Below are 24673 nucleotides of genomic sequence, written 5' to 3' on the forward strand. Positions count from 1 at the left end.
GGCGTCCGCGCAGCCCGCTTCGGGACTCCGCGCCGGGATGTGGGGCGCCGCGGGACGCGCCGGCTGCGGGAATGGACTCTGCCCGCAGGAGATCGACCCGCACCCCGCAGGGCCCTCCCATTTGATTTCCACCCGGCCGTGGGCTCGGGCGTGGGGGCGGGGGCGCCCGCACGGGTCTCACGGTGGGGGAGGGGCCGGGGGCGGGAGCGGCAACTGTCCATTATAGGCCACGCCCCTTCCCACTGATGCCCCTGCGGGGTCGCCCCTCTAGGCGGGTCCGTGAGCGCCGAACAGAGCAGGTCTACGCCCCGGCAGATTCTATTGGTTGGAAGGCCGTGGGAAGCGGCCATAAGTAACCAATTGAAACACACAACCGGCTCGTGAGGGCGGGGAGAGTACCGCAAACTTCCTAAGGAGCCAATAGAGAAAAAGAACGCTAAAGAGCTTCCTGAGTTCGGGAGTCGGCGGAAGATGGCGGCCTCCGAAGGGCTCGGTGCGTGTGTGAGTTGCTGAGGTGAGGGGCCGGTCGAGCGGGCTCGCAGGCGGTACCTGTCCGGTCGTGGTAGTTGCCCGTCCAGTGCAGCTCAAGTCTGCGGGGAACGGCCTGCGTTGGCATGGATCTGGGATATTTTCTCAGGTTAGTGAGCCGTCTTTCTCTCCTTTCGGGGTCTCCTAGACAGGCTGGAGTAGGCGAGGTCGTGGAGCTCCGGGGCAGCGCAGCGTTTCCCGCCTGTCTCCGTGCTGGCGCAGCGCCGTTTGCTTCCCCGTTTCACTTTTGCCCTTCTTCCCAGTCCGGTGGGTCTGTCATAAGCTACTGAGGTTCTTTCATCTTCCTTTATAACTCTTTTCCAATTTGTCTTGTCTCCCCGCTGAAGAAACTAGTTATTCTGTCTCTTTTCTTTAACTGCCATTCATTATAAAGCTTTCTGCTTTTGTTTTTGGTCCCGGTACTGGGGGTTAAACCTGTCCTAGGTAAATGCGGTCCTTCTGCCTCGGCCTCCAAAGTAACTGAGATTGCAGGGGTGCGTTTCCGCGCGCGGGTGATTTTTTTTTTTTTTTGGTCATTTTCAGACAGGGTCTCGCAATGCAGTTCAGGCTGGCGTTGAGCTCACTTTGTAGCCCAGGCTGGCCTCGAACTCGCAACGATCCTCCTGCCTCAGCCTCCCGAGTGCTGGGATTACAGGTGTGTGCCATCACGCTTCTACTTCTTAATTATTCGCTGATTTATTTTTTGATGTAAAAATAGTTATATTAAATATAGCTTTTATTTTTATTATGGACACGAGGCATTGTTTCTAGTTGAAAAGTTAGGAAGTAGTTAAGTAAAACTCAACAGGGAAGCTACCATCTGGTGATAACCACTGTTAACGTTTTTGGTGAAAAACCTGACTTTTCTTCACCTTTGTTGTTTTGATACTGCTTTATCGTAAATGCCTTGTCCTACACGGGTAAAATGACGACCCAGCCAGTGGTGGCCAACTCTGGCACACACGCTGCAGAGCCCGCTCTGCGATGACGTCAGGAGTCGGAAGTCGGTTTTTGTATGCTAACTAAAACCTCAGGATGATGGTCTAATTGCAGTGTTGGCTCTTGGCGATAAATAGGTAGGTTTGGGGTTGTCGCCTGGACACTGGGTCTCTAAAAGGTTCACCTTCAATGATAGCATATTGTACCTGTTGTGTTCCTTTAACAACAATATATTTCCTAATTCAGGATGAAATCTACAATTCATACCGTAGCTTCCTGGAAAGCAGTATGTACATGACCTCACCAAAATTAATATTTGCCTATTTAAACATTGTTTAAATTACTCTGAACGAGAAAGTCTCCTGAGTTCTTCCCTGCCATAAGGAATGTCCCTAACTCATGGTTTATACATTTTGCCTAAATGTTTCAGCATACTGTTGAATAGTTACCTTTTTTTATTTTTATTTTATTTTATTTTTTTTGGTTTTTCTCCGGTACCGGGAACTGAACTCACGACCTTGCACTTGCCAGGCAGGCGCTTTTGCCGCTGAGCTAAATCCCCAGCCCCTAGTTACCTTTTTAAAATCCTTTTCTTAAAACACGGATAAAAAATGTTATGTATTTTATGTTTAAACAAATTGTCAGATAATTTTTTTTTTCATACCGGGAATCAAACTCACGACCTCACGCTTGCCGGGCAGGCGCTGTGCCACTGAGTTAAATCTCTGGCCCTAGATAATTTTGATGTGCAAGTACTGTAGGGTATTTAATAAATTTATAGGACCTGTGTGTCTTTGAAACTAACGAGATGAAAAGGACTGGTTTAACTTTAGTCATTAATGTGGGAGTTTTTTCTCATTTTAAGGTAAATACACACTGAATTTACCCACTGAAATCATTTGAAGGAATTGTCACAAACATCTTTAGATGCTAAGTCATCTGCTTTTTAAATAAAACAGGCTTTTGAAAGTGCCCTAGAAAAGCAAACTGCCTTACCGGTATATAGTGTTGCTTTTATAAATTCATATCTTTCAAATTTTAAATAAATGACAAATCTTACCACTTCTGTGAAATTCTGTTTTTTGGGGGGTTTTTTTGGTTTTTTTTTTTTTTTTTTTTGAGACAGGGTCTAGCTGTGCAGTTCAGGCTGACCTTGAGCTCACTTTATAGCCCAGGCTGGTCTCGAACTTGGAACAATCCTCCTGCCTCAGCCTCCCAAGGGCTGAGATTACAAGCGTGCACCACCACATCCAGCTTTTCTGTTCACTTTTTAAGATGGTGATTTTCAGAGTGTGATCCATGGACCCATTGCAGCCTCAGGACCCTTTCAGTGAATCTTCAGGATCAAAACTCTTACCATAATGTCAAGGTAGCATTCACCTTTTTCACTAAGTTGACATTTACACTGCTGGTAGGAAAGTAGCCGGATAACAGTTTCTTAGCACAGATGAGGGTGATGATGCCAAGCTGTCATTGTGTTTTTCACCCCCATTCACCTGCCAAAGGCAGTTTTTTTTGTTTTTCGTTTTTCTTCTAGTACCAGGAATTGAACTCACGACCTTGGGCTTGCCAGGCAGGCACTTTGCTGCTGAGCTAAATCCCCAGCCCTGCCAAATCCAGTTTTAACCAAGAGTGTCTGATGTGCCAGGCTGAGGCAGAAGGATCATCACAAGTTGAAGTCCAGCCTGGACCACATAGCAAGGCCCTGTCCCAAAACAAAAAGAAATAAAAGTGAATCTGTGATAAAAGATAATTGCTTTTGTTAAATCTTAATTCTTGAGTACAAAGCTCTTGTTAAAAGATTTAAAGTGGACTTGTTCTAGTTACAGGGCCTGGAAAGAGTCCTGTATTGTTATTTTTCAGCACTATCTCCCAGCTGGTTAAAGGATTTAAAGTGGACTCATTCCAGTTACAGGGTTGAGTACCTATCTCTGTAATATTCTGTGTAACGGAAGCGGGTATGGCTAAAGCTCCATATGGTTTTCTCAAGGAAAACCTCTTACATGATTGTCTCAGTTGCAGACTGAATTAGACACAGTTATTACTTGAAAGAATAACTGACAAACTTGAACTGTCAAGGCCTTATATTATAAAATGAAGAGGTAAAAGATCCACTGTGGCCTGGATCAAGTGATCCTTCCACCTTAGCCTCCAAAATAGCTGGACTCCAGGTGCACACCACCTCTCCTGCTTAGAATTTTAAAAATTAAATACTTTGCCAAGCGTGGTGGTGTATACCTGCAGTGCTGGTTACCTAGGAGGCTGAAACAGAAGAATCGGGGACTGAATGCCAGCCTGGATAACCCAGACTGCCTCAAAATAATAATGTCTAGGGATACAACTCGGTGGTGAAACTCCACAAAAAGAAAAGAAATGTACTAAGTGTTTTCCTGGCAAGCTTACAAACTACAAAAATTCTCATTTCTACTACTATATAAAGTGAATATTTTAAAGTTTCCTTTGTAGTCTTTTTTTAAAATGAGCATCAGATTGATTTTTCACCTTTCCTGTCTTATTTCAGGTTTTTTTATGCATTATTCTTCCCTGGGCTAATTGTGTGTGGAATTTTATGTGTATTTTTGGCCTTTGCCCTTTGGGGAATCAGATGGCTGCTACAGAGAAAGAAAAGGTCGATGTCAGCCAACAAGAATGGGAAAAATCAAATGGTGATTGCATTTTTTCACCCATACTGCAATGCTGGTGGAGGAGGAGAAAGAGTTTTATGGTGTGCCCTGAGGGCCCTGCAGAAAAAGTATGTATGGGTCTTTCTTAATTTGGTATATTGTTGCCATTAACAGAAAAAAAATCGTTATCCAGAAATTCATCTTTCTCTTTTACTTTATTCATAGCCAGAAATCCCTTTTTTCATCTGTTCTTTAATAAGAAAATGTTTCTCTCATATGCCCACCTGCCTCATAAGATCTTATTGAATTTTAGGCCTGATATGGTGTAGTCCCAGATCCTGTAGTCCCAGTTCAAAACCAGCTTGGGCAGCAAAATGAGACCTTGTCTCAAAGAAAGGTCTAGCTTTTAAAACATATTTGCATTTCTCAGGTAAAACCCTGAGCACTGCTTTAGAATTATGATTCTATATAAAGACACCTTTAGTGAATTTTGGTTCTTGTTTATGAGTACTTTATTAATATTTCACGACCACTTTTATACTAAGAATGTGAAAATAATATTTTTTTATTATTGTAGTGCTGGAGATTGAACTCAGGGCCTCATGCATGTTAGGCAAGTATTCTACCACTGACTTAAATACCCTAACCTTTAAAATAAAATGTTTGAGTATTTCCTAAAAATAAAAACTTTTCATTGATAAATTAGCTTTTTTTTTTTTTTTTTTTTTTTTTTGTCTTTTTGAGACAGGGTCTTGCTATGCAGTTCACGCTAGCCTTGAGCTCACTCTGTAGCTCAGGCCGGCCTCGAACTTGCAACGATCCTCCTGCCTCAGCCTCCCAAGTGCTGGGATTACAGGTGTGCGCAACCACGCCCAGCTGGGTTCCCATACTTATTTCCAGTTGTGCACTATACAGTATATATTACCGTGTTGGGAATGGGGTTTCAACACAAAAAGTTTGAGAGGACCCAAACATTCAGACCATGGTTTCATAGCACATGGTTTCACTTGCAGGACTAACTTGTGAGTCCTTGGACAGTGGAAAACTCATGAAACGGGAGGTCAGTAGTTCAAATGCAATGAAGAAAAAGCAGTAAAAAAAATCTTTTCCCAGCTGGGCATGGTGGTTTGCACCTGTAATCCCAGCACTTAGGAGACTGAGGCATGAGGATTGCAGTGAGTTCAAGGCCAGCCTGGACTGCACAGCCAGACTCTGTCTCAAAAACCCAATGTAAATTTTTTTCTAGTATAAAAATAAGTTGTGATTGTGAGAAAACTATCTACAACTTTTTGCTTGATTTTGACCTAATGACGTTGATAATTAAATTCTGTTGTAGGTATCCTGAAGCAGTTTATGTTGTTTACACTGGTGACATTAATGTCAGTGGTCAACAGATCCTAGAAGGTGCTTTCAGAAGATTTAACATCAGATTAATCCACCCCGTGCAGTTTGTGTTCTTAAGGAAACGCCGCCTTGTGGAAGACTCACAGTATCCTCGCTTCACACTGCTGGGCCAAAGCCTAGGGTCCATTTTCCTCGGTTGGGAAGCGCTGCTGCAGTGTGTTCCTGACGTTTACATTGATTCAATGGGTTATGCTTTCACCCTTCCTCTGTTTAAGTACCTAGGGGGTTGCCGAGTTGGAAGCTATGTTCATTATCCCACAATCAGCACTGACATGCTCTCTGTAGTGAAGAATCGAGATGCTAGATTTAATAACGCAGGCTTCATTACCAGGAACCCTTTTCTCAGCAAAGTGAAGCTCATCTACTACTATTTATTTGCTTCTCTTTATGGACTTGTTGGTTCATGCAGTGATGTTGTCATGGTCAATTCTTCTTGGACCTTAAACCATATTCTGTCACTGTGGAAGGTCGGGAATTGCACGAACGTTGTTTATCCACCCTGTGATGTACAGACATTTCTGGACATTCCCTTACATGAGAAAAAGACAATCCCAGGACATTCAGTGGTTTCCATTGGCCAGTTCAGGCCTGAGAAGAATCATCCTTTGCAAATCAGAGCCTTTGCTAAGTTGCTGGGTAAGAAGGTGGCTGAGTCCCCTTCACTGAAACTTGTCCTCATTGGAGGTTGTCGTAACAAAGATGATGAACTTAGAGTAAACCAGCTGAGGAGACTGTGTGAGGACCTGAAAGTTCAAGAAGATGTGGAATTTAAAATAAACATTCCATTTGATGAGTTAAAGAAGTACTTGTCTGAAGCAACGATTGGGCTGCATACCATGTGGAACGAACATTTTGGAATTGGTGAGTTTTTCTTTTAAACAACTTGTGTGGTATGGCAAGATGTATTCCTTACTTTTTTTTTTCTTTTTTTTGGTAAAACAATAATAGTCTAGAAATCTGTAAGCCCTAATTCTCTTTCCGTAGCCTTTGCTCATTTGAGACCCTGTAAGACAGTACTTAATTATAAACAACTGAGGACGTGTCTCAGTGGTAGAGAGCTTTGTTAGCATCTGTGATGTTCTGTGTTCGATCCCCAGATCCCTAACGCCCCTAAAATTTTTTTTCTTGACCCCTTACTATTGTGGGTTTTTTGTTACAATTATTATTTAGTTTAATCCTCTAACAGTATTCTTTATTCCTTTTTATAGATACACAAACTCAGTCACACAGGAAGTGGTAGAGCCTGGATTCTCTGACCCAGGTCGCCACTGCTCTTAACTGCTACTTCCGCTCCTGGGCCCTGCCCTAATCCTACGGCCCGTCCACTTGGAATCTCTAGATGGGGCTGGATAGAGCGCTCAGGTCCTTCCGTTGTACATCAAAAGCTGAGGCCCACTGTCTGCAAGTGGGCCTTTCACAGTCATTCTTTTAGTCTGGTATTGGGTCTGCATCAGTTTTGGCCTCTTCGCATCTTTCTGGCAAATCTCATTATAAATGCTCGTTGTAAGTCTCGCCCTTCAATGTTTCTTCTCTTTGTTCTGACACAGATTGCTCTCTCCAGTCTGACTCATACGTAACACACAGTTTAGTATACAGTCAAGTATCCCTTTCTGTCTAATTTGGTTCGGCAGTATTTATCAAATGCCTGTTTTGTGCCTCACTCTGCTAGTTTTTTGGGGAAAACAGGACAATACTAAGATTCAGCAGGAACTTGTTGACCCACTTTCTGCCTGGGGTCTGAACTCCTGTGCTTCCTTCCACTGATACATCCACCCTGTGCCAGACACTCGGGTGGGTGCTGGGACTATGCTGGAGATGCTTTTCCCTTCAGAAGCTTCTGGCCCTTGGGGCACCTGCTGGGCTCTGTGCCAGGTGCCTGGTGAGGAACCTGCAGAGTGACGGGAAACAGCTGAGAAACACTGGCACGCTCACGGGAGCGGGGAGCTGTTGCCCGTTGATGTGTTGCATGACACTCAAGCTGGGGGAGTTGGCCAGCCGTAAAGGGAGAGTACCCAGCAGAGGGAACAGCACTGTGACTGGAGTGACAGCAGGGACATCAGCAGGCAACTCCAAGGTACTAGTTCAAGTGGCCGGAGCCCAAAGGTTGAAGGCTCAGACAGTGGAGGGGAGGTCTGGACCAGGTCAAGTGGTGAGGAAAGGGGGAGAAGTTTCAGTATCGCGTTTGCAGTTTTCTGTTTCCTGACGTCCCCTCCGGCTGCAGCATGGGCAGTAGGGGAGAAGAGCAGGGGACAGGCTTGGAAGGCCGGAAGCTGCACTGCACTGCAGCATCAGGTCTGTGGGATGCCACTGGTCTGAACTGCGTGCTCGAGACAGAAAGCCCTGATCTGGAAGTGGGGAGTGAACAGTTGTGCCTGCCCAAGTAAAGCCCTGCGGACGTAGATAAAGGAGGAGGATGGAGGGCTAGGGAAAGTACACACTGCAGTACCTGGGAGACCAGGGAGGACAGTGTTTTAGGAAAAGGAAACAAGCAAGTCCCCACTGCCCTGGGGAACATGAGGAGGTCGTTGGTGACCCGCACAAGCAAGTTTGAAGGGAGACGGGGCAGCAAAGGTCAGATTGTGGTCAGCTGAGCACTGAGTTCGGTGAGCCGGGGGTGTGAGTGCCAGCCACACCGTCAGAAGTGCAGCTGTGAAAGGGAGGGGGAAGAAGAGAGGAGGCTGGGTGGACGTGTAATCGAGGAGGGCGTGCATACGTGGGCCCCTCGCGCTGTTAGGAGCCTCACCTCTCTGAAGTGCTGGTGGAAAGGGGGACGTGGCAGATCATGCAGGGAAGAGGAATAACCGATGTGTGGAGGCCTCTGAGAAGGTGCCAAGGGATGCTTGCCAGCCTCACACAGAAGGCGAGGCCCTGAATGCCTCTGTGGGGATTTTGCCACTGCTCAAGAAAGAGACTGCTTTAACTTCTGCCCTGTACACCGAGGATGATGTCAGCTCTGTACCGTCCTTCAGAGAATTGATGACTTAGGAAGTCACCTTCTGAAGGGTTTGATTCTCCCAGGAACACAGGGAAGAAAGGCCAGCTAGTGCATGTATACCTGTCCTGCAGGTGCCTCTGTTTAGTGCATCCCTGCTGTCGGGCGTAGCAGAAAGCGAGGCAGAAGCAACAGCAGTGTCCTCAGTAAGGTGGTTCACGTTTTCCCTTGTTTCTGCTCCTGTGCATAATCTGAACTCTTAACATTGTGTGACTTCCATCTCCTTACTTGTTTTTTCTTGGTTTTTTTTTTTGAGACGGGGTCTCTCTATGCAGTTCAGGCTGGCCTTGAGCTCACTTTGTAGCCCTGGCTGGCTTCAAACTTGCAACGATTCTCCTGCCTCAGCCTCCCAAGTGTCCTTTGTTGTTTTAAATAAGAATGAAGCAGGCTTATTTTGAAGCTTTGGAAACTGGAAACTTGAAATCATTCTATTTGCATCACAGAATTGAGCAAATAAATTTATAGGCATGTACGTCCTCAAATTTCTCATGAATCTCAAACAATTTTGAAGGTTTCTGCTCATCCTCATTCTCATAAATATGCTCAGAAATATAAAGAACTGCATGAGGTTTTTTCTCCCGTTCTCAGGAGTGGTGGAGTGCATGGCAGCTGGCACAGTCATCCTCGCACACAACTCGGGGGGCCCAAAGCTTGACATTGTTGTTCCTCACGAAGGGGAGATGACTGGATTTCTGGCTGAGAGTGAAGAAGACTATGCCGAGACCATGGCCCATATTCTTTCCCTGTCAGCAGAGAAGAGACTGCAAATCAGAAAAAGTGCTCGTGCGTCTGTGAGCAGATTCTCTGATCAGGAGTTTGAAGTGTCGTTCCTGTCATCCATGGAGAAGTTACTTGAATAATGCCATATCTCTATAAATGATTTTATATAAAGTGTTCAGAGTTAAGCGTGTCACTCAGCATATGGTTGGCATGTGCAGGGCCCAGTGTTCAATCCCTAGCACCAAAAATAATAAAATGACTGAACACCTTCGTATGTAAATATTTTCCTAAACTCATTCCCTGTTACAATGAAGTCAGTTTGAGCAGTGTTCTTAGCAGACCTATACAGACAAGATATTCAATTCAGTGGAAAAAGTTAAAATTACCTAAATGGAAAAGGTAATCTTACAGAGCTTATATAAAAATTTTAGATTAGTATTTTATCTCAAATCTGAAAAACTCAGAATGAAAGAAAAAAATTATTATATTTTAGTTTGGTTTTGGTTTTTTTGAGACAGTGTCTCACTATAAAGTCCAAGCTAGCCTTGAACTGTATGTCACCCCAGGTAGCGTGGAACTCATGGCAATCCTCCTGCCTCAGCCTCCCAGTTGCTGGAATTACAGGAATGTGCTACCACACCTGGCCTATAATTTTTTCTTTAGGCAGGGTCTCACTGGTGCAGCCTGGCCTTGAACTTGTTCAGGTAGCCCAGGCTGTTGGCCTATAATCTTGAATTTTTTGGATAACCCACATTTTTAAAGTACTACTTTTCAAATCACTTTAGGAAACAGGAAAGAAAGAAAAGTTTAGGGTTTTTTTTATGTTTTTGGAGGTTTGGTTTGGTTTTATAGTATAGGGAGTTGAACCCAGGGCATCATACATGTTAGGTAAATACCACCAAGCTACAACCCCAGCTAAAAATTTTCTTTTAGAAAGTAAAGAAATATTGAAAGAAAAATGGATGGCAGATAACTAACTGACACTTTAGAATTCTGACATTTTGAAAAACAAAATTGTTTTATTTTGATTTGATCTTTGATTTTTGGTGCTGGGATCAATTCAGGGCTTTGTGTGTGCCATACCTCTGAGATGCATCCCCAACCCCCAAAGTTTTCCAGTACATTTAAATTCTAAACAACATGGTGAGTCAGTCTTTTAAATGTACCTCACATTTTCCTTAAAAGAAAGAAAAAGCTTTAAGCAGGCTTATGTAATCATGTTTCCAGAGAGTATGGTCAGGAGTTGGGACTGGCTGATTGCTTCTCGGGTGTATATACACGCATGTTAAGACCAAAGAATGTCTAGCAGTCTTTTTCATAAGTAGGTTTTTGTGAAAATAACTTTTTGTTCAGTGCCATCCTAGCACATGTTTGTTTGTTTTTTGAGAGAAGGCCTCACTATGTGGTCATTCCAGCACATTTAGATAGGTCTTGCATCAACCCAGAAGAACACCTCTCGAAGGCTGGAGATCAACCTGAATTCATTCAAGAGAACTGCAAGATGAGTTGTTTTTTGGACAGCAGTGATGGTACCATATGTGCAGATCAGTCCGTACAGTGCCTCTGATCGGCCTCATGCACTATAAGATGGCATGGCGGCATTTTGAAAAGAACACTAGATGAGTGATTAGGGTACCCAGGCCAGACCTCTGCTTCATCACTTACAGACAGCTGACCTTCTGACATTAAAGACACTCCTTAATCTTTTTGGGTCCCAAATTTTCATTTGTAATCTGGAGACATTAATACCCATCCTCACTGCCTTTCAGAGTTGTGATAGTGAAGTGGAAAGTGTGAGAAATCACAGAAGTTACTTTAATGAAAGTTGACAACCTGTAGTAAACCTCTCTGTAATCCTGTCTTTACCAATGCATTCCAGCTCTGGCTGCTTGGTTCCTAAGTCAGTAGCTAGGAATCAGTACAAACTTAACTTCTATCCAGAATAACTACATGGAGAAGTAAATACTTGTGTGTGCACGTTTGGCCGTATGACCTAAAGCTTTTAGCATTTTTTGCCTGCATAGCATGTTATAGTTTAGTGAATTGCCCCCAATTTACAGACTGATTTACATTTGTATTAGAAGCATATGAAGGAGGTGTGTTATTCCTTTGCAGCCTGCTCAGCTATTCATTGATCCAGCCAGCTTTATTTTCTACTCCCAGTTACCATATGTTGTTGATTTGTTGCAGCCCATACTCTGTCATCAGATCAAAAAACAGTGAAACAGACAAGCCCAGATGTGACATGGCAATGTTGCTTTGTGTTGGATATCATTCAGTTTACAAAGAAAGACTGGATATTGAACCTGGAAGGAACCCTACAAACTCTCCAGCCTAATTTGATCTTATTTCCAATTTTACAGACAAGAACAATTTACATCTAAAGAATTTTTAAACTGTCAGTGTCTATGTAGTGATAGAATCAGGATTATAACCCAGTTTTTTACTCTTAGCCAAGTGCTTTTTCTTATATCTAGTCTTTGAGGTAAGATTGATGGTATTGCCTACTCAGACTACCTGTCTACACAAAGAAAATTATGGGACTAAAGATAAGAAAATTGAAATGAACAGAGGTAGAAGCTATAAAGAAGGAAGAAAGGATTCTGGAATTCCTTAAAACATTCTTAAACTATTTCTTCAATATGAATTTCATGTGTCACACATCATGAAATGTGATTTGCTTATATGCACATTTCCAATGTTGCTAATATGGTATTAGCTTATTTTATTTCTTTTCTAAATGACCAATACTGTGAAAACTGTCAAAGCAGTACATCAGCCACTGTCTGTCTGAAGAACTTCTCAGTAATTGTTAACTTGCTCTAAGACTTCAGTTTTGAGTCAAGAATACTGTGCATTAAACCCATAACAATGGGGGTTCACATTCTTTTTCATAATTTTCGTTTTTTTGAGACAGGGTCTCGCTATGTAGTTCAGGCTGGCCTTGAACTCACTATGTAGCCCAGGCTGGCCTTGAACTTGCGGGGAACCCCCTGCCCCAACCCCCCCAAGTACTGGGATTACAGGTGTGAGCCACCACGCCCAGCTGGGTTCCCATTCTTATTTCCAGTTTTGCACTATACAGTATATGTTACACAGTCTTTGTATAATAATCCATTTGTATCTTAATGTAATTTAGATCTAATAGGCATAATCTATTGGTATCTAAATATGATTTACGTGATTTTTCATCATTTTGGGTATGTTTCCCAGTATGGTACCTTTTGTACTCGTCATGTAGTTTCCCAATGTACTACTATTATTCCACATAGCAAGAAATTTCTTAAAGGAGATAAAAATGCCTGTGATACCTAAGAATTGGTTGTTAGGATTATATTAATAAATATTTTAGCCATACAAAAAAATTGCAGATATGCATATGCTTGCTTTTGTTTGACTGGGGATTGAGCCCAAGGCGTCACGCATGCATGTACCCTGCTACTGAGCTATATACCCGAGACCCCAGACACTTTAAGCATTTTAAGGGTATTGTAAAGATCACCTTATAGGCAAAATTATAGGTGAAAGATAGTGTTATCAGTCCTTCAGAATACTTGTGTCTATCATGTAAATGTGCACTAGACACCAGGACTGGTACAAATACATGAGATTGTCTGTTAATCTGTCAGTGGCTAGGACAGAAGAGTCACTTCTGTTAGATAACCACACAAGATGCTATGCAGTTGGTCCCGGTAAATTACCCTACCCCACTCCACCCACCCTAAATCCGAGGCCACCCTTGGCTTTGAAGGATCAGTTCTGGTACTGTAGTACTGTGTGCTCACTTGGACTTTGTGTGAGTGTTACAGGACACTGGCAAGGGAGGCTGAAGGGTTTGTACACTTACCGGTACCACCTAAGGGATGAGCAGTCTGATAGCTGTCATACATAGATAGCAAGATGCTGATTTTTCTAGTAAAGTTGGTTCTAAAGCTAGGCTTGGTGGCACATGACTAATCCCAGCACTGTTACCTCAACAAAAAAAAAATCTAAAAGCAAACACATGCAGGTCTGATCAAGTTTCAATGCAATACATCCAGCCAAGCCTAAAACCCAAGGAAAGTCATCAGCTGTCCCGCAGCATTAAGTAATGTGTATAAATTAGCAGAGGATTTAGGATTAGGGGCTAAAATGAATTGAAAAACTTTACAGATAAGTGTATTTATCACAGTGAATACTTTCTGGTTAACAGAGGTGTGAAGTGGATTTTTAAGACAAAAGATGTTAATGTATGAGTGCTTTTTCTAAAACTAAAACCTCAGTATTCCAGTTTAATTGCAATGTTGGCACTTTGCGATAATTACTTGGGTTCTGGGCTGCAGTTTGGGCACTCTGCTCTCAGATTCGCTGTCACTGCTAGGCTAAAATCAAGGCATAGGCAGGGCTGTGCTCCTGGAGAATATAGGGGACAATCCATTTTCTTGCTTTTCCCAGACTCTAGCATCTGCTTGCATTCCTTGGCTTGTGACCCCTCTGTCCACCTTCAAAGACAGCAACATGAAGCTGAGTCCTTTTCATGCTGCTACTCCTTTGGTTTTCCTCTCTGCCACCCTCCTTTCATGTGTGACTGCATTAATCTATCTGGGTAACCCAAGCTAATCTCCACATTTTAAGGTCAAATGATTAGCAAACTTAATTCCACATGCAACCTAACCTTCCCATGGCCAAGTGACAACATATTCACAAATTCTAGGGATCAGGACATGATATCTGCAGAGGATATTCAGCTGCATTATTCTGATTTCCACATATATTATCAGAAAGACTTAATAGAAATTTCAAAGTAAAAATAGTTATACTGCTGGATGCTGTGGTGCACACCTATAATCCCAGCACTTGGGAGGCTGAGGCAGGAGGATCACTTGGAGTTTGAGGCCAGCCTGGGTTACAAAGTGAGCTCAAGGCCAGCAAGACTCTGCCTCCCCCTCTCCTATCATCTGTCTTTCATTTGGCTCATTAAATTACATATAATCTAGATTTCTCATGTAAAAGAAGCCGTGCAGTATTTAAGCTTCTGTGTCTGATTTGTTTAGCGTAACATTATGGACTCAAGGTATATCCATTTTCCTACAAATGACTGGAGTTTATCATTTGTGGCAGTCTAATACTCATTGTGTATAAATACCACAGTACCCATTCATCTGTTGATGTACATACAATACAGGCTGCTTCCAAGATTTACCTATTATAAGATGTGCTGCATTTTGAGCAGGATTAATGGCAATGTGTCATTTCCTGTAATTTAAAAAAATTTAAACATCGTATTTTTCAATCTGCCCTTGTACATGAACATTTTTGACGTGTACCCGAACAGATACTATAGTTAGTACACACTATACTAACTTCTTAAGAAACAAAAGAAACAGTAATCACTTTTGTATGTTTTTTTAAAATTAGAACATGTTTAGGGCACACAGTGTTCACATTCCTTGTGTGGAGCTGGTATGTGTACATGACACATCCTAACTCCTTTTTTCATCGCCTTTCCCTCCGATCCCACCCCATCTCCTCTCTCCTCGTTGGAGGAAGAGCTGTCTCCCTACTTGCTAGTATTTATCTTTTATTTCGCCCTTTATTTATAATTCAGGTTTCTCATATAAGAGGAATCGTGCAATATTTAAGCTTTGTGTGCCTGATTTATGTCACTTAACAGTATGGTCTCAGTGCATCCATTTTCCTACCGATGACTCGAGTTTCTCTTTCTTTATGGAAGAGTAGGCTGTTGACAGCCTTTAGTCCTCATCAGCAACACAGATTTGGTCACTGGATGGACTAGACACGGCTTCTAGACCTTCACTTAACTCTTCAGATTTTATTATGCTTAATCTCTTTCTCCTGACTTCTCAGCACCCTTACAGATACTGGAAACTTCTTCCAATTTTCTGCCTTCTTTGGAAGTAGCAAGTTTTTCAAGAGATTCTATTACTTCATTCCTCAACTCATCTTCAGATTCTTCAAAATTCCTGAAATCATAAGTAGTACAAATCAGTGTTAGGAGCACTAAAATGACAATCACCTTCCCTTTCTGTTCTCCACCTGTTTTGAGGAGTGGAGCAGTATGAAAGCTGTGTTTTAACTTGGGTAATAAATTATTTATTATACCAGTCTGGCTTTTCTAACAGTGATTACTAATGCTGGGAGGCTCTGTTCCCTGGTTAGTTGGACTTGTGTTCAACAGCCTTTATTGTATGTATTTATTTGTATCCACCTACACTTAATGATTAAGAAGAGGAGGTGAGAGAGAGTAAAACAGAAAATTGCTGCCACATGTGAAGCCCTAACTATATGCCAATCAGTGTCCTAGGCGCTTTCACTCTTCTATTTCATTTAATACTAATAATAGCGCAAGGCAGACATCATCGGATTGTAGGAAGAAACTGAGGTTCATGAGAGGTAAAAAACAAAATCTGTTCAAGGTCTCATAGGTGCTAAGGCTGTGTGCTGCACAATGATATTCCCATCAGTTTTGGACACATATGATAGTGGAATTACAAGATCACAATGCAGCTGCAATATTCCTGTTGCCTAGCAATGACACAGTCATTTAGGGTTGAGGGACAACGCATCAACTCAGGTTTTTGTGCTGATTCCAGTGTAAACAAACCTACTGCGCTGCCAGTCATGTAACAGCACACCCGATACCGGATAAAGATAACAGACTGTGTTACTGGTTTGTGTATTTACTGTACTACACTTTACCATTATTTTAGCATGTGCTCCTACTTATAATTTACTGTAAGCTGGGAGTGGTGGTGCACTGTAGCACTCCAGGAGGCTGAAGCAGGAAGACCATACATTCAAGTCAAACCTGGGCCATGCAGTGAGAACCTGTCTCAAAATTAAAAAAAAAAAAAAAAAAAAAATTCAGGGGCTGGGTATGTAGCTCCGTGCAAAGGTCCTGGGTTCAATCCCAATGACACCCAAAAGTGTACTGTAAAACGTGTATCATGTCACCACAGCAGCGGCCGCACACCTTGTGCTGCTGCATCTCCTGACTGCAGCAAGGGGCCGCACTGGATGACGGGCCCACAGTCTAGGCCTGTGTACGTGCAGTGCACTCTGTTACTCTCACTCAGCGATGAAATCACCTGCCAGTGCACTTCTCAGCGTCTGTTCCATCATTAAGTGATACATGACTATACATCATTAGCAGAACCAGGAAATGGAATTGTCTAAGACTGCGGCGTTGATATTGTAAAAAGAAAAGCTCCAGGAGACCAAGCAAATAATCTCAAAGATCTCCAGAAGTTAAGCAGCTGGTGAAGGAGACCGGGAGAGAGCTGGGAAGAGCCAGGAATGTGCAGGTAGCGGAAGCCAAAGGAGGAGCTGGATGAGATGAAGGTGAGAGGTGATGGCCTGCCCTGGCACTCTAAGTGACAAAGAGCTTTTTTTTATTTTTTGAGACTACATCTCACTATGTAGTTCCACCTGGCCTTGAACTCACTATGTAGCCCAGGCTGACCTTGAGCTTGCGGCAATCTTCCTGCCTCAGCCTCCTGATTGCTGGGATTAGAGGTTTGCACTATGTGCAGGAATGTCTTGGAGGAGGGCAGGTGGCAGGTGCCCACCTACAGCACAGTGAGAAGTGAACAGAGGTAAGAGGATGCGGGCACTGAGCTCCGGCTCCTGTCTCGGGGAGCCAGGCTCTGACAGTGGCAGTGTTATCCAGACAACACTTGCACAACGGTGTTTGGGTTTTTAAGATGGAAGAGATGGGCATGTTTATATGCAGAGGGAAATGAGGGACAGGCTGAGCATCCCCAACTTGGAAATCTGAGATCATTTGGGTCCCAAGTATTTCAGATAAGGGCCACCCAGTCTGTCCTAGGAAGAGACACACCCAAGACACAGGAACAACTACTAGAAACAAGAAGGAAGAGCTGGAGATGTAACGGACCCGTGGAAAGGTGGGCTTTTGGCCAGTGGAGATGCTTTCTCTTCAGAAGACGAAGATGGGAAGGAAGACAGGGAGGGGCGCATGTGGATGCAGAGAAGCTGCGGACAGCTGCTAGGACCTGAGTGACTCCACTGCGAGCCACGTGCAATCTCTGTGAAAAAGAGGCCGGTCCCATGGTGAAATCAAAGTGGAAGGTGTAGGCGTGCAAGAGGGGTGTGCAAGAGCACCACGGGGAAGGGGCTGACCAACACAGCGTTGCAGGGCAGTGCAGGGTCCCCTGAAATCGGAGACCATGAACTTGGGATGGACAGGTTGAGTTCAGCTCTCATTTCTGCAGTTAAGATTCCTGTGTGATGTGCTTTACACAAGATCTTCCCTCTGTCTGCGTGTCCAGGTAGGAATTTGTTTGCATTGCTGCCGCCTATTATTTTATTTCTCATACAGGTGATTCATGGTACTTAATAATTGTACAAAGCTAGGCTGGAGGCGCAGCTCCATGGCAGACCTCTTGCCTGGCATGTGCAAGGCCCTGGGTCAATCCCCAGCACTTCAAAAATAAAATAATAAAGTTCACAGCTTTTTAATTTCTTTGAATATTTCATTTGCCTTATTCTTCTGGAACTCTTTACATGGATATTGGACTTCTTCCTCCTCTTTCACATTTTCCTGTATTTTTTCTCAGATCTTCCAGTTACTAGTTTCCTAATTATTCTGGTTTCTGTTTTTAGTTTTGGGCTTTTTTTCTTTTTGTTGGTTCTGGGTATTGAACTCAGGCCCTTCACAATGAGCTATATCCCCAGCCCTATTTTTATTTTGAGACAGGGTCTCACTAAGTCACTAAACTGCACAAGCTGGGCTTGAACTTGCACTCCTCCTGCCTCAGCCTCCTGAATACTAAGATTACAGGCTACATTCTATTAGCAGATTTTTCCAACTTCCAAAAGTTTTAGTTAATTATAAAAATCTCTGCTGAGGTCTGAATGTTTGTGTTACCTCAAAATCAGAACCCTGATACTGATGGCCAATGTATTCAGAGGTGGGGCCTTGGGGGAGTAACTAGGTCACAAAGGAAAGGCCCTGATGAACAGGATTACAGCTCTTAGAAGCCTAAGGGAGCCTGCTTACCTTCCACCATATGAGGGCACAGCTAGAAGATGCCACCGCCAGACACACCGGCACTGGAACTGCTGACACTGAGAACTTGGCTTTCTTGCCTGTGCAGCTGTCAGTGAACTTCTGCTTATAAGTTACCCGGTCTTGGATGTTACAACAGCCCAAACACACGAGATTGTCTGCCTACTCTAGTGAGGGACTGCTTCTCTCTCTGTCTCTCGAACTGTCTCACTCTCACTCTGGTTCTCGCTCTCCCTCACTCTCTCTCTTCTTTTTGGTGCAGGGGACTCAACTCCAGGTGTTCAGGTATGCTAAGCAGGTGCTCTGCCACTGAGCTACATCCTAGGCCCTTAATTATTTTAATTAAATAATTTTAACTATATGATAGTATAGTCTTCAAAAGACAATTACATTGTCTCAAGTTCTTCCTGGTCTAATTTAGCCATTTGTTGTGCTGCTGTCTCAATATAGATTCTGTGTTTTGAGAGGTTTGGTTGTTTGTTTTTGAGACAAGAGTCTTGATATTTGACCCAGACTCCCACCTCGGTCTCCCTGAGTACTTGGAAATACAGAGATGTGCACCATGCCCGGCCATGTTTTTTGTTTTTGAGGCAGAGACTTGCCTGACTACATTCTGTTTGTTTGTTTATTGATACAGAGACTTACTAAGTTGCTAATTACCCATCCTGGGTTTGAACTTGAGATCCTGCCTCAGCCTCCCAGAGTGCTAGGATTATAGTTGTGTGCCACCATGTTCAGCTAGATTGTGTTTCTAAATTTTCAATTGTGGGCTTTTCTTTAACTGAAAGATAACAAGGTGTATAGCTCCAGAATGTTTTATATTTACTTCTTCTACAGCTCCTAGAAGTATTACTGTCCCTTAATGTTAATTTTAATACTAATTTCTTGATGTAGATGTTTCCAGACCATCAGACTGTTATAATTCAAGCTCCAAATGCAACTGAAATATAATCCATGGCTACAAATCATTGAGAACTTTTCCTCTGAGAAATTGGCCCAAAATAGGCAAGCATCATTACTGAGCTTCCTAGAGCACCCTGTATCCAGCTAGCAAGAATGGAGGGGCCAGTGGAGAAGACGAGAATACTCAAGGTGTGTAGGAGGCGCACAGGGAAAGGAAGAGAAGGAAGAAAAGCAGTGTAAACGGAGTCTCCAACACAAAATAAACGCATGAATAAGTCTAATGGTAAGAGAGGTCGGCACATTTGTTTTTTCAGTGCTGGGGATTGAACCCAGGGCCTTGTGCACGCTTGGCAAGTGCTTTAAAGCACTGAGCTATATTCCCACCTCCCAATTTCTTTTCTAAAAAAGACAGTGAGAGTGACTGTGGCAATGCACATCTTTTTTTTTTTTTTTAAATTTTTTATTTTTTGGTTTTTCTCCGGTACCGGGAACCGAACTCACGACCTTGCACTTGCCAGGCAGGCGCTTTGCCGCTGAGCTAAATCCCCAGCCCCGGCAATGCACATCTATAATTCCTGTATTTGGGGGGCTGAGGCTGGAGGATCACCAGCCTCAGCTACATACTGAGTTTAAGACCAGCCTGAACTGCATAGGAGCCTCTGTCTCAAAAATGCAAAACTAAAAAGACAACGAATTGAGATGAGGATTCTGATAAATTCTCTTAAAGTTAATATGCTCAGAGGGATAAATCAGTGCGTAGCACCCATTTAAAAACTATTGAGGGGGCTGGGACGTGGCTCAGTGGTGTAACACTTGCCTAGTATGAGCAAGGCCTTAGTTTTATTCTCAGTACTGCCAAAACCATTTTTAGTTATAGGAAATAATTAAACACTAACAAGAACATATGACAAAAAGAATACATGAATATAAGAAAAACAATTATCTTGGGTATAAAATACACAATCATTTAAATTTAAAACTCTGTAGATGATATCCAGATAGTATTAGAAACCATATGCAAAAATTCACCCATAGCATTCACAAGGTCCCTGGTTCAATCCAGGAAGGAAAGAATGGAGGGAGGGAAGGAGGGAGGGAGGGAGGGAGGGAAAGAGGGAGAGAGAGAAGGGAGGGGAGGAGAGGAAATTACCAAAAATAATTTGAAAGGAAAATGTTTGCACCAGGTATGGTGATATGCTTATGGGACTACAATCCCAGCTACTAGAGAAGCTGAGATAGGAGAATCACTTGAGCTCAGAAGGCCAACACCAGCCCAGACCCTTCCTCAAAACAAAGCAAAAACCTAACCAGATGGAGAGCTATACCATATTCCTGATTAAGATTCATGACCACCATCAGTGAATGAATGGATATAGGAAATGCGTACGTACATTCAACAGAATACTGCTCAGCCTTGAAACATCTGTGGTGTCATGGGTGGGTCCAGAGGAAACTGACAGCTGGAAGAGCTGGGCACAGAAAGACATGGTGTCCCTTACATGTGGACTCTAGACGCTACAGCTACAGAAGCTCCCGGGGGCTGGGGAGCAGGTCAGGAACCTGGGAGACACTACAGCCGCTGTGAGACTGCAGTTAGACAGGAGGGACGAGTTCCACAGGTAATCACAGATCTCTGCATCTGTGCAACGTGGGCACTAGAGTTCATAGCAGTATATATACAGTGTACTTGAAAATTGCTAAAAGAGCAGAGTTTTAAGTGTTCTCACCATAAATAAAAAATAAGTATGTGAGGTAATGCATATATTAATTAACCTGATTTAGTCATTCCCCAATGGATACGTATTTCCAAGCATCGTGTTATACACCATAAATATATACAATTTTGTCAACTAAAACTAATTATTTTAAAGAATCATCATCACAGCAGGTGTGTGGTGCACGCCTGTAATCCCAGCATCCTGGGAGGCTGAAGAAGAAAGATTGCAAGTCCAAGCCCAGATTGTACAATTTGGCAAGACTGTGTCTCAAAAAATTTTAAAAGGCTGAAGATTTAGCTCCGCTCAGTATGAAAGGCCTGGGTTCAGTTCCCAGCACACAACCCCCCCCCACACACACACACACACTAAGATGTCGGTTTCCATTACTTAATCAACAAACGCAATGTCATTGCCATCAGAATCCCAACAAAGTTTCTCATGACCCTATGAATGCAAAGATGTACTGTGCTGAGTAAAATGCAGTAACAGCTAAGATCATTTTGAAGGGAAGGGAATGGCATGAAGACCAGAAGCTATAGCATCCAGGCATCAAATGATATGACAGTGCCGATAGTTATTAAGATGGAATATTGGCTGGGTGTGGTGAGGCACAGCTGCAGTCCCAGCACTTGGGAGGCCAAGGCAGAAGAATCATGAGCTCAGGGCCAACCTGGTCTACACTGCAAGACCTTGTCCAAAAGACAAAGAAAAAAAAGGGAAGGGAAAGAAGGAAAGATTACCAAGGCAAATATAAAAAGTAATGAGGCTGGAGAAAATGGAGAGCCCAGAACAAATCCATGCATATAGTAAAACTTGGTCTCCGAAGCTGGGTGCAGCGGCATACAAGCGTGGTCCCAGCTACTCAGATGGCTGAGGCAGGAGGATCACCAGAGCCCAGGAGTCCCGGGCCAGCCTGGCAACATAGTAAGACTGTGTATCTTAAAAAGAAGAAAAGAAAGAAAAAGGAACTTTTGGTCTCCGTAACTCCCTCTCTGTTGGCTATCTTCTGTCTCAGCCAGAGCATTTTCACTATTTTCACCTATGTTCAATGGAGGCATCTGCATATGACCTACTTACGTATCATCACTGTCAGATGCTGGTTCCCGCAGTTCCTCGTCTACTTCAGTGCAGGAAGCCATTTCTACCTTCCCCACATCTTCTTTAGGAAGCCACTGCTTTAATGTTCCTGTTGTTAAAGGAATGACGGTGAGAGTGAAGCAGCGCAGCCTATACACTTGATGACCATATGTACCAAAAACCCTGTAGTCAATGCCAACCATGATGGTAAAACCTACTAATCATCTCACTGAAACAGAGTAAGGCAGGGGTGACAATGGACCCCCAGTTATTCAGTGTGCTGAATTCAATAGGCAGTGCCCCTACTTGTGGGATGCATGCTTCAATTGGATAGAAAATTTAAGAAAAGCATGTGTGTGAAAACTTAAGCATTGCCAAAGTGGACCGCCCTTGTTCTCCCATTTCTGTAAACTGAATGTCCAGCTTATGGTTGGGCTCAATCACTATTATCAGGTTTCTGGAAAAAGCAAAAGCTTTATTGGGTGGCCAATGGGAAAGGAGACCAGGAGCTACAAGCTCAAGTCTGCACCCACAATCAGCAGAAGACTTAACAGGAAGAGGGCAGGCCTGCTTCTGCACAAGTCACTGGCATCTTTTGGGGAACAGTTATGTCCTGTACAGGGGATCATGAGCTTGTGGTGTCACTGAGCAGATGACCTGGCCTCCGCTCAAGTTCTGTTTGAAAATCTGGTCCCAAGCCATACCTGAAGGTTTTTCCTGGAAGATAAGGAATTTATGTCCAGTGTGTCCAGGCCTTACCTAATTTCACCATCTCGAAATATGATGCATTGGTATACAATTATTATCACTTGATGAACTGTAACTTCAGAGAGGGGAATCTGGTCTGTCTTTCCTCAGTACAGTAAAACCGTAGATTAAGAGTAACCTGTTCTTTTGTTAGATTAAGAGTAACCTAAGGGTTCTACAGGACAAACATTTCCAGTGTTTGGTAAACTTGATAAACCAGTGATGTCACACAATGAGTAGTATGTGATGCCAGATGTCATGTGATCACAGCTGAGCCAATGGTCCTCTCTCCCTGCAGGACTGAGGGTGATCATCTCCCACCAGCAGGCGGTTATGGAGCAGAGGAGGAGAAACAGGTGGAGTAAACCCTCATTTTGGATGAGATGAGGGAGATGTGTAAAATATGGAAAATGATGCAAAATTTGGTGAAAAGAAAAAAATGCACCACCTGAACAAGGCTGTAGTGGTGGGAGTGGTGAATCTGTTTAACAACAGTGCAATGTCACATTTCCACGAAATCCTCAAAAGGAGGCAAAAGCAAGTGTCACTGGCTGGGTTCCTTGTTAAAGCTGCACGAAAAGAAAAAGATTCCAGTGGGCCCATAGACAGCGGTGATTCTGTTAGTGACAGTGACTCATCCTCCTCTCTCCTGTCCGCCTCACGCCAGCAACCAAGGTTTTCAAAGGAAGTGAAGGTTAATTTTTTCTATATATTTTTTATTTTCTTTACTATTTTGTATCACAGTACTCTAATCATTTTTATATGAATATTTTTGGGTTGGAGAACAAATCATCTGAGTTTCCTTTATTTCTTATGGGGAAGTTGGCTTTTATATGCAAGTGCTTTGGATTACAAGCATATTTCTAGAATGAATTATGCTCGCAAACCAGGGTTCTTGCTATATACTATGTATTCCAGTGACTAGCTGTCAGAAATAGACTTGACTCTCTGACTCTCTAAGGGAGAGCTAAGTAGCTAAGTTTCTAGATCATGACCTATGAGTCATTCGTCCTTTTCAGCAGTTGTCAATTGGTTATATCAAAGGAAATGACGCCACTGACCTTGGAAGTTCATGTCACTTGTTAATGGCATTTGGAACAGATTTAGACAAATCAAATCAGGTTCTGAAAAGCTTAGACACCTTCTTCAGGCTGAAGGTGTTGCTACGCCTTTTCTGCATTCACAAATCTTTTGACAAAATTCCTCAGAGTACTGAGGTTTACGGGCATGTCAAAAATAAACTACAGCCAGGCATGGTGGCACACACCACCATGAACAATCCCAGTACTCAGGAGGCTGAGGCAGGAGGATCATCATGAGTTTGAGGCCAGCCTGGACTACATAGTGAGACTCTGTCTCAGAAATAACAACAACAACAAACTACACACCGAGATCTCCTTCACTGGAAGAAAAAGAGCTGCTTGTTAGATGTGCTGCTGCCAAAATGCTCAATAAAGTTCTTGGCGCTTCATGCCACCACCGCTTCCTACTTTCTGGGACAGCTTCCAGCACAAGAACTTGGCCATCTGCAGAGGAAACGGTGTTACCAGAGACAGGGTGCCTCTTCATTTCAGTTCATATAAAATCCAGAGTGTTAACACCTTGGAGATCATTCCACCTCTGATTTTATTAATGAGGAGACTAAAGTACAGAAACGTTTGCTTTACTTCCTGTCCCACAGCTGATGGGAAGAAGAGTCATGTTTTGCCTTTATACGGACTTTTTTGTGGTGATAAAATTTCTGTTCTATTTGCTTAAGTTGGGTTTCCCTTCACTTGTTCTTTTTTTTTTTTTACTTTAAAGAGAAAAGAACAAAAACAAAACAACAAAAACAGAAATGATACAGCATTTCTAAACAAGATGATAGGAAATTAGCAATGGTTGTTGTATTACTTATTGTCATCTTCAAAGTAGTTGCTCAGAATACCAGATATAGGTATACAGATTGATCAAGCAAACATTAACTGCTCCTTTCAATTAACCAATATAA

General features: G+C 43.0%; 2 protein-coding genes across 11 annotated transcripts in view; one reads left to right on the top strand and one right to left on the bottom strand.

The window, feature by feature from the left end:
* The first annotated feature begins 233 nt into the window (after nucleotides 1-233).
* On the top strand, nucleotides 234-23410 carry Alg11 (ALG11, alpha-1,2-mannosyltransferase). 5 transcript variants are annotated; one of them, XR_001234601.1, is made up of 5 exons: nucleotides 234-637; nucleotides 3989-4219; nucleotides 5428-6356; nucleotides 19133-19424; nucleotides 22982-23410. XR_001234601.1 is itself a non-coding variant. In XM_005387616.2 (5 exons), the coding sequence occupies exons 2-5, from the start codon at nucleotides 2829-2831 to the stop codon at nucleotides 9345-9347; spliced, it is 1440 nt and encodes a 479-aa protein (XP_005387673.1). In that variant the 5' UTR covers nucleotides 244-637; nucleotides 2743-2828; the 3' UTR covers nucleotides 9348-9379. The 5 variants fall into 5 exon arrangements, 4 of the variants coding, with proteins under 4 accessions (XP_013371227.1, XP_005387673.1, XP_005387672.1 ...); XM_005387616.2 differs by lacking the exons at nucleotides 19133-19424; nucleotides 22982-23410 and adding exons at nucleotides 2743-2836; nucleotides 9076-9379 and having other exon boundaries at nucleotides 244-637; XM_013515772.1 differs by lacking the exons at nucleotides 19133-19424; nucleotides 22982-23410 and adding exons at nucleotides 1466-1604; nucleotides 9076-9379 and having other exon boundaries at nucleotides 247-637.
* Nucleotides 15000-24673, bottom strand: part of Nek5 (NIMA-related kinase 5) — a 66756-nt gene continuing 57082 nt past the window's right edge. For 4 of the 6 annotated variants that reach the window (XM_013515764.1, XM_013515766.1, XM_013515765.1 and 1 more), the window contains 3 exons: nucleotides 24072-24209; nucleotides 21937-22045; nucleotides 15000-15170 (listed from right to left, as the gene is read on the bottom strand). In XM_013515764.1, the coding sequence (XP_013371218.1) occupies nucleotides 15029-15170; nucleotides 21937-22045; nucleotides 24072-24209 (389 nt within the window). In that variant the 3' untranslated portion in view covers nucleotides 15000-15028. Of the gene's footprint in view, nucleotides 15171-21932; nucleotides 22046-24071; nucleotides 24210-24673 lie in introns of all 6 variants that reach the window. The other 2 variants (XM_013515768.1, XM_013515767.1) reach the window with 2 other exon arrangements.

This window comes from Chinchilla lanigera, unplaced genomic scaffold (assembly GCF_000276665.1).
Source record: "Chinchilla lanigera isolate Chin_1 unplaced genomic scaffold, ChiLan1.0 scaffold00030, whole genome shotgun sequence".
Taxonomy (NCBI): Eukaryota; Metazoa; Chordata; class Mammalia; order Rodentia; family Chinchillidae; genus Chinchilla; species Chinchilla lanigera.

Bases quoted from the DNA above. Each gene is read 5' to 3' on its own strand.
- Alg11 (XM_005387615.2), top strand. From the start codon at position 615: ATGGATCTGGGATATTTTCTCAG. The intron at 638-3,988 runs GTTAGTGAGCCG...GTCTTATTTCAG, and splicing joins GATCTGGGATATTTTCTCAG to GTTTTTTTATGCATTATTCT. The intron at 6,357-9,075 runs GTGAGTTTTTCT...TCCCGTTCTCAG, and splicing joins GAACGAACATTTTGGAATTG to GAGTGGTGGAGTGCATGGCA.